The sequence below is a fragment of the Pelodiscus sinensis genome, chromosome 1, assembly GCF_049634645.1.
Source record: "Pelodiscus sinensis isolate JC-2024 chromosome 1, ASM4963464v1, whole genome shotgun sequence".
Lineage (NCBI taxonomy): Eukaryota > Metazoa > Chordata > Testudines > Trionychidae > Pelodiscus > Pelodiscus sinensis.
Window position 1 is genome coordinate 142,685,473 of NC_134711.1, and position 17,668 is coordinate 142,703,140.

Consider the following 17,668-nt stretch of genomic DNA (forward strand, 5'->3'; position numbering starts at 1 on the left):
TCATAGAAATTGGAGATTTTATTCTCCCCTCCCCTCCCCATATAGGATTAGAAAATAGAATAGAGTCCTGAGGGAAGCAGTAATACTCTTGGCCCAAGTCAAATTAGATGGTGGGCAGGAGTGTGTATTTCATGAAAATGATTGCAGAAGTTTGTTGCAGAATTGAGTTTTTAAAAAATCTTGACTTAATGGATCTGAAGATAAATGTGAAAACATAACCTGAGGGTAAACTGAGTGGGCAGTGCTCCTGAGGCTAAGTCTACACTGGCACTTTACAGTGCTGTAACTTGCTTGCTCAAGGGTGTGAAAAAACACCTCCCACCAAGCTCAGTAAGTTAGAGTGCTGTAAAGTGCTAGTGTGAACTAAGGATGTTAAGGGCTAGTTGACTAATCGACTCCCCAGCTGACCCCGGGTTCTGTGCAGCACTGCCACTTTGAAATGCCAAGCGGAGCCCAGGATTAGCTGGGGTCTCTTGTACATTTCAAAGCTGGCATCCACATGCAGCCCGGGGTCAGCAGGAAGTCCCACTGACTCCGGGCTCTGCGTGACTGCTTCCGCTTTGAAAGCACCCTCGTGACACCCTCATGGCGGAGTCCGCGGGCCTTCCCACTGGCCCCGGGCTGGCCCTAGCAGGACTCAACTAGACTAGACGACTCAACTAGTAAATTACTTGTTTGTTAACATCCCTAGTATGACCAGGCTACAGGGTTGGGAGCCCATGCGGTCCCATAGTATTTGCTGCTTTACTGGTGGAAGTGGTTTACAAACTTTTAAGTGTAGAGAGAGCCTGAGTCTACCAGCAGCCTGAAACAATTGCTCTAGGAGATGTGAACTGCCCGTTCATCTCAATGCTGAAACTGAAAGATGACAATATAAATATCAGTATAGCTTTCTGCTTCATTGCTGATCATTTAGAAACATTCAGTAAGTGTGCTTAGCCTACAGTCCCAAATTGTCTCCTAGGTGCCTGTAGCTTCAGCTTCTCCCTCTTGCCACAAGCTCCAGCTTTTCTCTTAGCAATTGTCAGGATAAAAATCTACCCCATATTGGAAAAGGAGACGGGTGGAAAACACTGGCTGCTTTTCTGAGCATATTCAATTTCATGTTTAATTATAACACTTGGTATTTTAATTTGAATGGAATGGCTGCAGATTTTCTCAGTTGCTGCTGACTCCACAGACTCCTTGTCCACTGCATCTGGTCCAGTTTACTGTAATTTTCTGGAGCTTTGGGCCGAGGCTTCTGCCACCAGCAGTGCTCTTTATCTGCTATGGTAGAGGAATGACTCCAGCTTCATGCTGTGCCTAATTACCAGGCTGCAGGCATATCTCCCTGACCCCAGCTGTTCATCTCTCCGGGAGGACAAGCTGTAGCCTTCTACACTTTTATCCTGGCTGTCACCGCTAAAGCTTTGAGGGCTTTGCAAGGAACCCTTAACTGAAATGAGTTAGACAATTGCCTGAAGCTGATATATGTTGAGTGAACTGAATGACAGTTTACCTGCTTTTACAGAATTGCCAAGACTACAGGGCATTTCCTGGCTAGGTGAACTGGAAACACTACCCCTGCAAATGGGACAAAGCCCTCCATTGCTAGTTTCTTTCCCTGACTGCCCCCTAATGAATGCAGTGGAACTCTCTAATTTGTCTCAGTCATTTTGAATTCTCATTCTTCTCCTCCAAAGTACTAGGAACACCTTCCAGCTTGCAGTCATCTGCAACCCTTAAATGCCTGCCTTCTACTATGCAAGTCATTAATGAAAATAGGGAATGGTACTAAATCCTGGACAGACCCTGTGGGACCCCAGTTGATACATTTTGCTATTCTGGCAGAGAACCACTGATGGCTACTATCTAGTAGTTTCAGCTAGACCACATCTCCCTAGTTTGCTTGTGAGAGTTGCAAGTTGGATTGAATCAAAAACCTTACTAAAATCAAGCTATAGTGTGACTTGGGGATGTTAAATGGCATTTAATCAGCTAATTGTCTAGTCAGTGGAATTTCCATCGACTGGTCGGTTAGTTGATATGGGGGGAGAGGGGGAAATGCAGAGCTGCGGCTCTGCCTTTTAAATGTATTAAGAGCTGCAAGTCTCTTAATACATTTAAAAGGCTAAAGTGCAGCAGGGAGACCAGGTGCCAGCTGGGACAGCTGATTCCCAGCTTGCACCTGATCCCCCTGCTGTACTTTAACCTTTTAAATGTATTAAGAGCCTGGATGCTCTTAAATTTAAAAAGCACAAATGTGTGTGGGGGTGGGGGGCACTGGGTGTGAGCTAGGAATCAGCTGATTCCCAGCTTGCACCCGGTCCCCTGCTATACTTCTGCCTCCCCTGCCCCCCCCAGCGGAGATGGTGCTGGGGGGGAACTGGCTTTTAAGCCAGCTCCCCCCGTGCCAGCTCCTGCTCCACATCCTTGCTGCCTCTCCCTGATAGAGGCAGCGGGGGGTGAGGGCGGGGGGGAGGAAAGCAACTAGTCGAGTCACTAGTCAACTAGTCGCTTACACCCCTTGTGTGACTACAGCTCCCCTCCCCCATCCACTAGGTCAGTGTTACTCAGTTCTTGTTCAGGAGCCAAATTAGCAATCATCATTACTCAAAAGAGTCATGATAGTGTGAATTCATTGTTTCAATTACAGTGAAACCTTGGTTATCTGGCACTCTGTTAACCAGAAAACTTTGTTAACCGGCATTGCCCCCAGCAATACTGTCACATTTTCAGGCGCACAGGCCTGGCTTGGTTTACCATGATTAGCTTAACAATTCTTTATTTAAGAAGTACTAATAATCTTTAACTCAAAATAGAAAATGTGAGACCAGCTGCCTCACACTACAAAACTACCAATATTAAAAACTTGAGTTTTACTATTATTGTCCATTGGTTTTTCCTAGGTTGATGGGACCCTCAGATAACCAGAATTTTTAGATAACTGGAATGCCCTAGTTCCTAAGTGTACCAGATAACACTGTACTATGTATATATTTTTCTCGCAGCAAAATGACTGGCTAATTATTTTATTTACTACTATTGGTTAATAATATAGTAAAAGCATCCTCATTGGTTAATAACTTAGAATGGTTAATAATTATAAATCACGAAATATTTTAGTATCATGTGCCATACACAGCTGCAGTAGACACATTAAAAAGCCACTGATGGCTTCCAAGTTTCAGTTGGACTATCACTACAGTAAGCCAACAACAGTGTCAAATGGAAATGAGGTTGGTTTGGTGTAATTGGCTCTTGACGCATTCATTTTGACTATTCTGTTATCCTGTAGGGGCTTACAAACACTCTTTTAATAATTTGTTCCAGTATCTTTCCAGGTATCATAAGTTAGGCTGACTGGTCTGTAATTCCCGAGGTCGTCTTTGTTCCCCTTTTTAAAGGTAGGTACTATGTTGGCCCTCTCCCAGTCATGAGGGACGTCACCCAGCCTTCATGAGTTCTCAAAGATCATTACTAACAATTCAAAGATTGCTTTAACTAGTTCTTTAAGTATTCTGGAGTGAAGTTTGTCAGACCTTGGTGACTTAAGTTAGATGAGAGACACAGACACAGACATCGACCGACAATGTAATCTGCTCGTGGCAAGTAGATTACACCCTGGAAGAGCTGGCGCAGAGCGATCAGCGTAGAACCGCGCGGCTGGCGAGCGGAGCTTGCTGCCGCTTGGTGAGCCCTGTACATTGTGTATATATATATACACACACGCACACAAAAAACTTTTCCTGCAGGGTGACAGAGTGACATCATCACATCACTCTGCATTGCCCAGCCCAAACAGAGTCCCCAGAAGGGGAAGCGGCAGTCATGGCTTGGGGTTCCCCTGGCCCTTCCTCAGTAGATGCCCTGGGCTCCCCGCTAGCACCCAGCTCCCCTGCAGGAGGGCCAGGGGATGGCGGCAACAGCTTTGGGTTCCGGTGCTCCAGGACCCAACAGGGAACCGTCACTTCAGGCTGCCACCTGCCTGGTGCTCCAGCCTCAAACCCCACCCTCTGCAAGATTACAGTGCCAGCAGCACCAGCTTCCTACGAGGGAGGGGAAGAGGAGGAAACCCTGAGGCGTTGTGCCAGATTTGGCTTGCAGGGAAGCATGCGCTGCTGTGGGGGTGGAGAGGTACCGGAGGGGACTGAGAGGCTGGGGTTGGCTGTGGCCCCAGCGGTCAGGGAGGGTGGGGCTGAGAGGTCAGGACTAGCACAGCCCAGGCAGCTGGGGGTGGGGGGGAGCTGAGAGGCTGAGGCTGGCTGCAGCTGGGGGGCTGAGAGGCTGAGGCTGGCTGCAGCTGGGGGGCTGAGAGGCCGAGGCTGGCTGCAGCCTTGGCAGCCAGGTAGGGTGGGGCTGCAAGGCCAGTACTGGCATGGCCCCGGGCCTCCCCGCCCTGGGGCTGGTGTGGCCCCGGCCCTACCTAGCGGCTGGGGGGAGAGCTGGGCCTTCCTACCCCCAGAGACAGAGGAGTTGGTGAGTATAGCGAATACAGGGGACTGTCCCCTAGTATTTTTTAACCTGTTCTTTCTCTGTTTTGGCTTGTGTTCCTTCCCCTTTGTTGTTGATTGTGTTGAGTATCTAGTCACAATTAGTGAAGACTCAAGCAAAATAGGCATTGAACACTTCAGTCATCTTGATGCCATCTGTAATTATTTCTCCTTCACCATGCTTTCATTCATCGGTCTCTTACTCCTAATAAAGAACATCTTCTTAGTGCTGTTTGTGTCTATTGCTAGGTGTAACTCATTTTGTGTCTGCCTCTTTGATTTTGTCCGTGTGTGCTTTTGGTGTTCTTTTGTCTTCCTCTGTAGCAATTTGTCCACATTACATTTAGAAGAATCCTCTCCTAAAGTTCTCTGCTGCAAGTTACATATAGACTCATGTTTAAGCAAAAGGAAGAAGCAGGGAAGAGTGAAAAGAACTCCTTTTCCTTAACAGGTCTAATGGTGGAGTTTGGTATTCCATTATATTTGATTTTTTACACTACTTTCAAGTCTGTCTTCTCTTATGCCACATGCTCAAAAGATTTCATTTTCATATTATTCAGAGTCAAGAGAGTTGGGGAAAATCAGCCATTGAATTTATAAACACAAGCTCTTTTTCAACCCTTAGTTTTCATTTTTTAAAAATTGTTCTGGTTCTGTTTGCTTATCTCCCCACTTCATCTATGACCTCTTCAGAGAACTTAAGGTAACAGCACCTGTGTTGGAAGGACCGCCTGGGATTCCACAGGGCCGAGAAGAGAAGAGTATAGGAAGAAAGGGGTACTCACCAGCAATAACAACTGTTCTCTGAATGTGAAGCTTCCACAGATTCCCTCTGAAGAAATTGCAAATGTAGCTCTAGGACCATTTTTGAAGAGCATTTGACAGTTGGGGCTCAACCATAACACTCTAGACCAGGGCTACTCAACACACAGCCTATTTGTTTGTGGCCCACAGTGCAGTTTGGGTATACGCAGGGCTCAACACGCAGCCCACGGGTGGGAGCCAGAACAAAAAAAGGCAATATAATGGTCTTCTGTTGATGCGCATTTTAGTAGTTAAATTCCTGGACTGTCACTGCTCATTAAAAGTGCTGTCATATGGGTGGCAATCGGGTAAATATTGTATTTTATTAATATCAGCAGAACTGACTTAACGGGGGCCTGTATTTTGTGTAATCTTGCCTTAATCTTTGTATTCACGCCTGTCAGTGTGAAAGAAGCTATTTGCGTATATTTGCATACATATTTGCACATATATGCAGCCACACTTACGTTGTAGTCCTCAGCATGTGCTGTATCATTGGGGCCCCCAACAATAAGTTCCCTACCTTCTCTATCTCCATAGTCTTATCTGTAGCTGGGCTGCAAAGCAAAGGAGGAGAACAGCAAGAGTAAGAATTATTGTGGCTAAGAAGTACTGGTAGAGGAGTGGGGATCCTGCTGCACCACTCTGCTAGAACAAGAGATCTTGACTCAGGGAGTGTGTCTAGACTAGAGGGTTTTTTCGAAAATTGCCGTTTTTCGAAAAAACTTCCCCTGCATCTAGACTGCTACTGCGTTCTTTCGAAAATAAATCAAAAGAATGCGGCAGGTTTTTTGGCTGCAGAAAACCTCATTTTACGAGGAAGAACACCTTTTTTTGAAAGTGGCCTTTTGAAAAAAGGTGCTATGTATTGCAAACTGTGCTTTTTCGAAAGAGAACATCCAGACTGCCTGAGTGCTCTCTTTCGAAAAAGCGGCTTGCTTTTTCGAAAGTACTGATTGTAGTATAGACACTTGTTTTCGAAAGAGGCTTGCAGTCTAGATGTAGCCGGGGAAAGTGAATGGGTGATTATTTTTGGACAGACCAGAGGTTGAGAGTTAGGATTCCTGAGCTCATTCTGGTGTGACAGATCACTGGCTGTCCTAGCAAAACTCTCTCAGTACTCAGGGGATTAAAGGAATTGGAGGAAAGGTACGGAAGCTTTTACCCCCAGCATAAAAGAAAGGTGTCCACCAGTGATCCCCATAAGCTGTATGCTTGTGTAGGTGCTCAGGAGAGATTCAATTAGCAGAGCACCTGCAGCTAGGTTCTTTGTTTCTACTGGAGGTGCACATTCTCACATACCTCAGTGCACATAAAAATTATTCCACACATGGATGGAAAAATGCACAGGTGGATGGAAAAGATTAGAGAGAACATTGGTGTCCACTACTCATTGTGGCAGGGATGTTAACTATTGGTTAATTGACTAATCAAGTAGTTGATGGAATTTCCATCGATTAGTCAATAAGGAGGGGAGCGCTCTACTTTAAAAGTAATAAGAGCCCGGTGGGGTCTTACTACAGATAGAGTGCAGAGTTGCCCCTGGGATCTAACCCCACATTGGGTTACCCTGCAGTAGCTCCCGGGGGCGGTGCAAAGCAGAACTGAACAGTCCCAGTTCATGCTGCCCCCAGGATGCTGCAGCTCTGCCTCCCCTGCCCCATCCTGCACCATGGAGATGGTGACACAGAGGCAGCGGGGGAGGGAGGGAAGCGATTAGTCACTCGACTACCCAATGAGTTTATGCTTATTAGGTAGCAACTACTCGATTAGTTGCTTACATCCCTATATTGTGGATCCTTGCCGGTCTTGTTTTTGACTTGTTTACACCGAGTCCATATCTAGATGACCCCACATTTACAGGGTCATGACCTCTTCTCACACCAGTTTTCTCATTAGAAGAGTCCTTGAAAAAGTAAGGTGTGGAAGGATTTAGTCTTGGTCTGGCTTTGAATTGGAAGGAGCACCCCAGTGTTCCCTCTAAGATGTGGGGCAGCACAGCTTCACAGGTGATTAATCAGCCCCGCCCAGTGAGCTCCATGCACAGAGCCCTGAGCCTCTGACTGGGCGGAGCTGATTACTCACCTGTGAAGCTGTGCTGCCACCCAGCTAAGAGGGAACACTGGGGCACCCCATTCAACACACTCTGACACAACGGTTCAAAGAAATGACTTGCCATGCTTGAAAAAAACAGACTAATGGGCCCAAAGAATGGAAGATGATGGATGTGGCTACAGCTACTGCAAAATGAATTCAAGGTGTTTCATACATTCTCAGATTTTCTGCCTAAGTATAGCATCATCAGTAGTTGCTGTTGCCAAGGTAAAGAATAATGATCTTTGTTTCCTCTGATATGGACAGATGAACCTTCTGGGTAACCTAAATCTCTCCTCTTCATGACCCATCACCAATGCTGTAACTGCCCCTTATGAAGATGTCCTGTGAAAGACCAGTTGATTTCAGACCCAGAGATTTCACTATAGATGTTTTCTTCTTTTTTTTTTCCTGAGACCTTATCCATCTTGGAGCTGAAGAGGTCTGTGCCTTCAAAGGAAAGCATATAACTTTTACCTGGACCTCAAGAGAGAGACCAGAATTCCCAAGTCTGGAATATCTCCTGAAGGAGACAAAGTGGAAAAAAAAACTGTATCCAAAATATCAAAGGAAACAGAGCATTTGACATTCTTTGGCCATCCTTAAGCAATTCCAGGAACTCTTGTCTTCTCTCAGAAAAATGCTGGGTTTAAAAGGCATCTTTAGACCAGAACAAAAAATTTAGATCTGGCCTGAAATGCCTGATTATTAGCAGAGGTGAGTGTTTGTCACTCTTCAGCTGGACTTTCTTTCAAAGACAGTGAAGTAATTTATTTCCCAGCTCTTGACTTCACTTGTGGCAGGCAACACAAGCAATTCTGTGGTAGCATTGGGGGGGGGGGGGGGGGAGAACCTGTCCTTCCTGGTGCAAAGGAATGGGTTTCCTTAAGACAGAAGCTGCGATGGCAGGATGGTTCCAGACATCCTGCATTTGCTGTAGCAAAATCACATTTGACGAAAGAGCCCTCTCTTTTCTCTGGAGACCAAGGTATCAGAAAGTATGTGGCTTTAGCAAAGATTTTAAGGGAATAAATAGTCATAACTATTCTGCTCGAAGTCTTGGAAGACCCTGACAGCGCTCAAGATGCACTAAGAATTCATCTAGCTGATGTTGGAAGATAGGGGAGGAAAAGAGGCCTATGAAGAAACTCCTCTGTAGTCATCCAACATATTTAAATGGAACTGGGGCATAACACCAACAATTGTCTAGTTCTCTAGCACTCCTTCCAATTACAGCTGTTGATTCCTGAGGTTTTGGGCACATGGGGGGCACCAGCTGTTGGGACTTTCTCAGAAGATCCACAGGAAACATTTTTATTTTTTTTATTTATAGAAGGCCTTGGACTTGTCAGCATTATTCCAAAAGACTAGTGATATAGGAGACAAAGAACCATAAGGCCAAAAGCTCCAAGGTGCACAAAAGTTAAACTCTAGAGATCCCCAGGCTCTCAGCTGAACTCCTAAGGAGTGTCTGTGCCCAAACTAGGCTCCTCTAGAGATGAAGGTGCAGAAGAATGGCAAGTAGAGTGCTTTACTCAATTATGGCAAGAACCGTGGACCTCATGGCTCCAATGACGGCATCAGTTTGATCCAGGTAGTGATTTTTTTCACAGGCCCAAGAGCTAATCTACCTGTAATTAGAGGATAAGGGAGAAAAAAGGGGTTTCGGAAGAAACGCCTCTGAATTGATCCAGCAGGTCCAAATGGATAATAATTTGGTCTTAGCATCAACAGCTGGTCTGAGTGTTTTGACATTCTCTCCAACAGAGCTTTTGGAAGGAGTGACTCCTGATGCTTTCTCGCAGACAAAACCAAACTTGGATGTGAGAAAGCAGGTATGGTGAGAGCAGATGAAATCCTTGTGACGTACCTTATGTGATCTCTTGGAACTTCTGCCACCATTAGAGCCACTGTCCTTATTTCAGCCCAAAGAGTTCAGATCCTAAATCAGTAGACTCTGTTCTGGCAGCACTTTATAGAATGCCTATACAGGATGACCCATTTTTGGCCTAGGATTCAGTATCAGGCTTCAGCATGGAGGAAGGCATCCATGCTCCAGTACTTCTCTTCTGTTCCTGAGATAACAAAGCCTCTTTCCCTGTAAGTCCTTTTAGAAAATGCTTATCACAGCCTTAGCTGAGGGACCTTCCATGAGACATGAGAGATACTTGTCATGTCTATTTGAACCAAACCATGTCCAGGGTTAAGAGGAACACCTTCTAACCCCATCTTCTGCCCTCCCAGATAGGTTTCCCCACTTGGAGTGGGTACAAGACAACCTAAAACACTTAAAGTCTGGCAAGATCTTTGCAAAACTAAAAAAAAAAAAAAATCAGAAACAAACTAGATTTAAATCTGCTTTAAATAACATGATAAAAGATATGTGAGGGTTTTTCCCCTTCATCTATCCAAGAACAAAGAAGGAGGCAAGACATTTATACTTCAATCTATGAAGTATTGTAATCTGGTGCACCTTATAACTACTGCTCAAAAATGGTCCCCAAGCTAGGCAGAAAACTACTACAATGGGATTGTGTAAAGGCCATGTCATTTAATATAAGTAAGCTTCAGAGCATTGTCCGAGAGGAGACCCCGGACCCAAATCCCTGCCACCACCTCCTGTTTTCAAAGGTAGATTCAGCTGGCTAGTTCTAATTAGGATAAAGACTGCTGACAACACAGTTCCTATGGATATTTTCCATGCTACACACTTTGCAGCTCTCACTGAAAATTGCCAGCCAAAGGAAATTCATACAACTGTGGATTTCATGGAAGTTTAGCTTCAATGTTGAAATAAGCTTTAAAACCACAAGACACCATTCCCCCTTTCCTAGAAACAGTGAATAATTAACTCTGCATCCCCTGTGACCTCAAGATAGTAATGCTAATGAAGGGACAGAGTAAATCCTCAGAGCACAGGACATATTTGCATGGTGGTATCTGGACAGACGAGATGAGCCCAGACTACGTGAAAGCACATACACCTACCGCTAAGGCTCAGGGCAAGAAAGCTGCATTGCACAAATGAGATGCAGAAAGGTGCTTCTCACAAACTAAGTGCCACTCTGAGCAGTTCTGACATTAATACAGATAATGAGAACATTCACAGTTACATTAGCTAGGATTAAAAAATTAGAAGAGATGTAAAACTCTGGTGTATAGCGGATGAGCTTACCTCTAACTGGAAAAAAGACCCTCAGTAAGCTGAATATTCCATTGTCCATCATTGTGTTTCTTGCATATTCCCCTGAATCATGCGATATCAGAGAGATTACTGATTAGCTGGCCACTGACCTGATCTGATGTCAGTTCCAGTGTCAAATAATATTAAGTTCCAAAATAAGCTGCAGTTTAAGAGAGTGGTGTAGCAGAGTTCACATGTGGCTAGCAGACCTAGTGGGCAGGTCGCATGTCAACAGTCTTCCACTCTTGGGATGGCAGTTATAGTCAGCTACCAGCTTGTGCTCCCCAGGTTCCTTCAGCTGCTGGTAAAGGAGGGGGAAGGGTCCCCTTAGCCATACCTTGGACAGCTGTAAACACCATCACAGGGAGTGAGTTACAAAACCTAACATGAAGAGATTTATTTTTGAATCCAGGGTAGCCACATTTTAGAGAAGGTATAAATATTTCCCCAACAACATCAGGAATCCAAACACTGTAGCAACTTATTGTCTTTTGTATGCATCACACATTGGTATCTAGCTTGTTCAGCCATTAGCATCGTTGAGCACAACCTGGTACAGTCCACCCACCAATCATCTAATTCTACACTCCATCACCACACATCCGACTGTCTGCATTGCTAGCCCACCGCCACACTGTGACTTAGCCACATTTTTGTATCGTAGCAGTCAGTCTGGACGATCCAGTCAGCAGCCTGTTAAAGCATGGGCCGGGAACTGCAGGCCAGGTTACAAACAGGTGGATGCAATTTAGGGCTTTGAAGTTTATCAGCCATCCTGTCTCTTTATCCCAGAATTGCTGCCACTCCGTGAGTACGAAAATATTCAGCCAACCTTGGCAGTGGGCTGGCAATGCTGCTCAAGGGCCTGGTCTTTATCTTTAAAGCCCTTAGGGTATGTCTACACTACCCCGCTAGTTCCTGGGCTTCATTTGCATAAGCGGGGAGCCGCCATTTTTAAAACCCTGCTGGTTCGAACCCCGTGCAGCGTGGCTACACGGGGCACGAACTAGGTAGTTCGAACTAGGCTTCCTATTCCGAACTACCGTTACTCCTCATGAAATGAGGCGGCTCCCCGCTTATGCAAATTCAAATCCCGGGCTTCATTTACAAGTGCGGTATGCCTACATTACCCTCCTAGTTCGAACTAGGAGGGTAGTGTAGACATACCCTTAGTGAGCAAAGTGAGACCTGCCATTTCCAGCACCTGGAGCAAGACTTTAAAGGTCTCTCCCTAATGACAAAGTGCCCAAACAGCCCAACAACACTGAAGAAAACATGCAGATAAGTCCCACTTCCATAAAAAAGGAAGAAATCAAGGCCCATATTTCCAGCTAGTGTAACGATTGGGTTTGACTTTTATACATGGCACAAAGCTGTTGTGTGCATTAAACAAAGAAAATTTGTCTTCTGTCATTGAGAGAGAGAAAAGGAGAAAGACTCAAGGTCAGGGAGATGAAGAAAGAGAGGATATTTATCCAAGTGAGATCATCCCATGACTTCATGAATGGGCATGACATTTTATGATTGTAGGAAGCTACTATTTTATTTAGCAGCCAGGCCTAGTTGAGATTTTGGACATTTTATTGTTATACTGTCAAATACAGAGAAGCTGAGAGACCTCCAATGAGAGCATTAAGCAGGATTGGTTCTAGAATCTATGATTCTAGAATGTTGCTATCAGCACTGAGTGAACCTCAAACGGTGAAGGTGTGGGGAGATTCAAATTAGCATGGAAGAATTTAGACACTTCTCTACTATCTTGGATCTTGCTAAGCCTTTAATAAGAGTAATGTACTGTGACTTGGTATTAAAGAACAGGCAGGTTTATTGGATGCATCTGGTGTAACTAGTCATCTTGGGCCTAAAATTAACTATGCTTCTAGTGTCCTGTGTGAGCATGCATTAGGGCTTGTGTCAAACCTGGGTACATTCTTCAAAAGCTTTCTCTCCTGCAGTGTTTCCAAAGTTTCAGTGAGGAGCAGATGTGGGATTTTCTAGAACTTCATTTGTACAAACTTTGAGATTTCTGGTTGCCCAGAGGGTCGTCAAAGAAAAATGGGACAGACAAGATCTGAAATTACTAATGTGAAACCCAAGCTGGAGGGGAAAACCCTTCAATGTAAACAAACAGAAATCTAGGCATGTGCTCATTATCCTTCAGGATGAAGGGGAAAAAGGATACAAACTCAATTTCTTCGAGTGTATCAGCATGGATGCCACAGTAGGTGCACAGGTGCCTCATGTCATCAGAGGAGTCTCCAGGGAGCCCCCATTCAGAGCTACCACCTTACATGGGCCTTATTGGCCTTACTGGGGACTGTTGTCCTAGGTTTTGAGGAGCAGCTCAACCTCTCATATACCAAGGAAGATGAGAAGATCATAATCCCAGTGTCTTCACTTGCTAAGCTGCCCAGAGGAGGGGGAGACAACAGAGGGATGACAAGGACAACCCTCTTTTAACCCCACCATTCTCCTCACTGCTGGAAAAGGTGGTAACACCAGCACCTCCCAACCATTGCAATAGATCACTTTGAAGCCACTTTAGAAGCCCTGCCTTCCCTTATTTATTCTTGGATCTGGATTTTTACTACCCCAATCATCTGAAGAAGTGGGTTGTGCCCATGAAAGCTCATGATGTTATTGTAACATGTTTTGTTAGTCTTTAAGGTGCTGCTAGACTATTTGTTATTTAAGTTTTTCCAGTGGATTACCCTGATTGGCTGCAGATTGCTCACCACTGGCATAGCAGTTCCAGTCTCCAGTCACATCCATACCTTTATAGTAAGGTTTGAGTCTATCCCTATCCCTGGCAACATTGTCAGGAAATATTCTTCAGAAAGGAATGCTTTCACTGATCTGGAGTTTATTAAGGTTGCTATGAGCATTATCGTCTGTGAAGGGCTAAGAGTCTATCTCAGGGCTGTTCCCCACTCTGGCACTCTGAGTGTAGAAGGTGGGAGCCCACAAGAGACCTTAAATACCTTGCCTCTATAGCTTCTGCTTACAAAGACTTCCCCAGCTCACAGACTCTCAGGCCATGGGAGATAGGCTGCCACCATCACGTGTAAAAACTTCTTCTGAATCCCAGGAAGAGTCACTTGAACTTCTCCCAGAGGAATACCCCAAGCTTTCTTACCACAATAGAGCTTGAAAAAGAAAAAAGAAAGAAAACAAACTGCAGTCTCTGATAGCTGACCTCTCAGTCTAGGCACGCATACACAGACCTCCTGCTACTTCCTAGGACACAAGAATCAAATCATCACCTTCAAAAAAGATGATTTTATTAACAAAAGAAAAAGATATACTAATAAAGCATGTTTAGTTGCTAGGTGTTACAGAGAAACTAAGAAAAACACATTAAAACAAAGAAGAACATAGGGTATGTCTACACTACAGCGCTAATTCGAACTAACTTAGTTCGAATTAGTTAATTCGAACTAAGCTAATTCGAACACGCATCTAGAACTAAAAACTAGTTCGAATTAGCGTTTTGCTAATTCGAACTAGCGCGTCCACACTGATTGGCCGCAGGGGGGCATTTAAGGGCGGCTGAAACCGGTTCTGGCAGGGCATCAGGTCAGTAGTTGCTTTGTGTGGCTGCTGTCTGAGGCTATCTGAGACTCGTGCTTAAAGGGACCCCCCCTGGACAGCCGGTTCTCAGCTTTTCCTGCTTGCTTGCCAACCTTGCCGAGGGAAAGCAAAGCATTGGTCTCTGCGCCCGGGTGTGTCGGTGCTTCCCTTCGGGGACGCTGCCGCAGGTGGCAACATGGAGCCAGAGCTCGCCCTGCACCTTCTGGTGCACTTTCTGGACTTGCTGCTGCAAGCCTGCCAGCAATGGCTCGAGGCTGCCTGGCACCTCCTGGTGCACGTCAGCCCCCTGCCTCTCCGCCTGGCCGCCCTGGGGGCTGTGGAGGAGCCGCGGCGGCGCCCCGGCACTGGCGTGCCCCGCCGCATCTGGCGTCTGGACACCAGCAGCGACTGGTGGGACCGCATCATCCTGGAGCGCTGGGAAGACCGACAGTGGACTCAGAACTTCAGGATGAGGAGGGACACCTTCCTGGAGCTCTGCGAGTGACTCGCCCCTGCTCTGCGCAGAAGGGACACTCGCATGAGGCCCGCCATCCCCCTCCAGAAGCGGGTGGCCATCGCCCTCTTTTGGAAGCTCTCCACGCCGGACAACTACCGATCCGTCGGGAACCAGTTCGGCGTGGGGAGATCCACCATCGGAGCGGTGCTCATGCAGGTATGGCACTCGCCGGCCACTGCGCCGGGGAGGGAGGGGGGCTGCAAGGAGGGGATGGGCCGCCCCAGGGACAAAGGGGGGGAGGGAGGAGGCGAAAGCGCCCCGCACCGGAGGGGTTGGTCTGTCCCGGCCGTACTACACGCCACCAGGGGGGTTGCTTCTGGGAGTGGGGCGCGGGGCACTGCCAGGGCACGAATGCTCCCAGCCACCCGGGCGCCCCACTGATTGGCGCTTTGCTGTGTCTCTCTCTGCAGGTGGTCAAGGCCATCAACCGGGTGCTGCTCCGCAGGGTGGTCCGCCTCGCCGACCCGGACGCCGTCATCCGGGGATTCGGCGCCCTCGGCTTCCCCAATTGCGGGGGGGGGCCATCGACGGGATGCACATCCCCATCCGTGCCCCGGAACACCAGGCCTCCCGTTACGTGAACCGCAAGGGGTACTTCTCCATGATCCTGCAGGCCATGTGTGACCACCGGGGACAGTTCACGGACATTAATGTGGGCTGGTCCGGCAAAGCACACAACGCCTGGGTGTACCGCAACTCCTCCGTGTGCCGGCGGCTGCAGGACGGGACCTTCTTCCCCGACCGCCACATCAGGGTCGGGGACGTGGACATGCCCGTGTGCCTGGTGGGGGATGCCGCCTACCCACTGCAGCCGTGGCTGATGAAGCCCTACACGGGGCACCTCAATCCCTCCCGCCAGGCCTTCAATGCCAGGCTGACCAGGGCCCGCATCGTGGTGGAGGGGGCCTTCGGGTTTTGATGCCCGCTTTCGATGCCTCCTCAGCTGTCTGGACCTGGCCGAGCACAACATCCCTCCCGTGGTGGCAGCATGTTGTGTGCTCCACAATTTATGTGAGAGAAAGGGGGAGGCTTTCCTGCCAGCCTGGATGGCTGAGGCTGACCGCATGGCTGGCCACTATGGTCAGCCCCGCACTGCTGCCGTCCGGGAAGCCCAGCGGGGGGCCGTCCGGATCCGGGAAGCCCTGCAGGAGAGCTTCCTGGTGGAGGAGGAGGACTGACCTCTCCCTGCATGCCCCACTGGGGCCTTCTTCCACCCTACCCCCTTCCGCTTTCCCCTCCCTACCTACTGTCAAATAAAGACACCTGTTTTTCAAACAAAAACATCTTTTTATTTAACATAACTGGGGTGGGGGGAGGGAGGAAGGAGAGTGGGAGAGGGGAGGGGGAAACCTGGGACGAGGGAGCTGGAAGGGGAGGGAAGGGAGGAAGGGAAAGGAAAGCTCAGGGGTGGGGGTCTGGCTGCCTCTCCTGTCTTGCAACACTGCGGGTCCGGGGGCGTTGGTGGGGAATGGTTGTGGAGGGTGGGGCAGGAGGGACGGGGGGTGTGGAGGGAGCAGGAGGGGGACCAGGGGGATCAGGAGGGGGAGGAGGAGGAGCAGGGGGAGCAGGAGGAATTGGGAAGCGGTCGAGCAGGCTCTGGAGGTGGCCTCGCAGGGCACGGCCCTGCTCCTCCAGTGCCTCCAAGCTCCTCCGGCGCAGCCTCAGGTCCTCCTGGACCCAGTGCTCCTGGATATGGAGCTGTTGCTCCAGGAACCGGAGGTGCTGCCTCTGGTACTCCTCCTCATTCCTGGCTCTCCTGCTGGCCTGGGCATGGGCAGCTGCTGCAGGCGGGGTGGTGCGCCCTGCAGGCCCAGGTGCTGCGGCTGTGGTGCAACAAGAACAGCGGTCAATTACCCCAGGGGCCCAGGTGTGTGAAACCCAGCTCCCCTCTGCAAGGCCAGGGCCCCTGCAGGATCCCCAGCTGCTGCTCCGTGGTGGGCAAGGCCCAGGCGCACGGTCCCGGGGCTCCCTCTCGCCCCAGCCCCCCGTACACATAAGGGGAGCACGATGGTACTCACATGTGGACTCCTCCCCGGCCTCAGAGACACAGGCGAGCGGCTCTGTGGGGTGCCTCGGGGGTCCCGGGTCCTGGGCAGGCTGCCGGCAGGCTCCTGGCTCTCGGAGCCCTCCTCCTCCTCCTCCGTCTCTGAGAGCGGTCCCTCTGCCCCGGGGTCTATCACGTCCCGGGTGGCAGGGACGGCATGAGCCCCCAGGAGGCGGTTCAGAGCCTGGAAGTGGGGGCAGGCCTCCGGGTCGGCCCCTGGCAGGCAGGCCCGGGAGTAGGACTGCTGCAGGTCCTTGATTTTGCAGCGCACCTGCTCCCGGCTGCGCTGGTGGCCCCTGGCGGCCAGGCTGGCAGCCATGCGTCCGTAGACTGCCGCGTTCCTGTGGCTAGTGCAGAGATCGTGGACATTGGAGGCTTCCCCCCAAACCTCGATGAGGTCCACAATCTCCGCACTAGACCATGCGGGCCCGCCAGGCTGGTCCCAGGAAGAGGGGGAGGGCTGGGTGTCATCGGGTGGCTGGCTTATGGGGTGTCAGCTGCTGGGTGTGCTGGCACGGGTGCTGGCAACCTTGCAACTGGCACAAACTGTGTAGCCAGCCCGTGGCCCTTTAAGGGCTCCGGGGCCGGGATGGGGGCAGTAGAGTTTCCCTGGTGTTGGCCAGAGTGGTCTACACAGCCCTTAATTCGAACTAGTAAGTTCGAACTAGGCTTAATCCTCGTGGAATGAGGATTACCTAGTTCGAACTAAGCGCTCCGTTAGTTCGAATTAAATTCGAACTAGCAGAGCGCTAGTGTAGCGCCTATGAAAGTTAGTTAGTCCGTTAGTTCGAACTAACTTTGTAGTGTAGACATACCCTTACTATTTTAAATTTCAAATTTACTATTCAAATTTCAGCACTATATCCCATTGGTTCTTCTGGCTCCCTGCCAACATCCCCTAGCTACCTGAGTTTAACCTTTTAGTCACCAAATGCTGGCCATCAGTCCTATCCATCACAGTCTATTTTTGTATTTCACCA

At 48.6% G+C, this 17,668-nt stretch overlaps 1 protein-coding gene across 1 annotated transcript; it reads left to right on the forward strand.

Moving 5' to 3' along the window:
- Nucleotides 1-78: 78 nt before the first annotated feature.
- LOC142819314 (uncharacterized) lies at nucleotides 79-15,918 on the forward strand. The gene is made up of 2 exons (XM_075905324.1): nucleotides 79-14,800; nucleotides 15,055-15,918. The coding sequence occupies exons 1-2, from the start codon at nucleotides 14,392-14,394 to the stop codon at nucleotides 15,561-15,563; spliced, it is 918 nt and encodes a 305-aa protein (XP_075761439.1). The 5' UTR covers nucleotides 79-14,391; the 3' UTR covers nucleotides 15,564-15,918.
- The last annotated feature ends 1,750 nt before the right edge of the window (nucleotides 15,919-17,668 follow it).

What these genes read in the sequence shown, in the direction of transcription:
- LOC142819314 (XM_075905324.1), top strand. Translation starts at nt 14,392, where the DNA reads ATGGCTCGAGGCTGCCTGGCACCTCCTGGTGCACGTCAGCCCCCTGCC. An exon ending in TCGGAGCGGTGCTCATGCAG is followed by an intron (nt 14,801 to 15,054) that starts GTATGGCACTCG and finishes CTCTCTCTGCAG; the next exon opens with GTGGTCAAGGCCATCAACCG.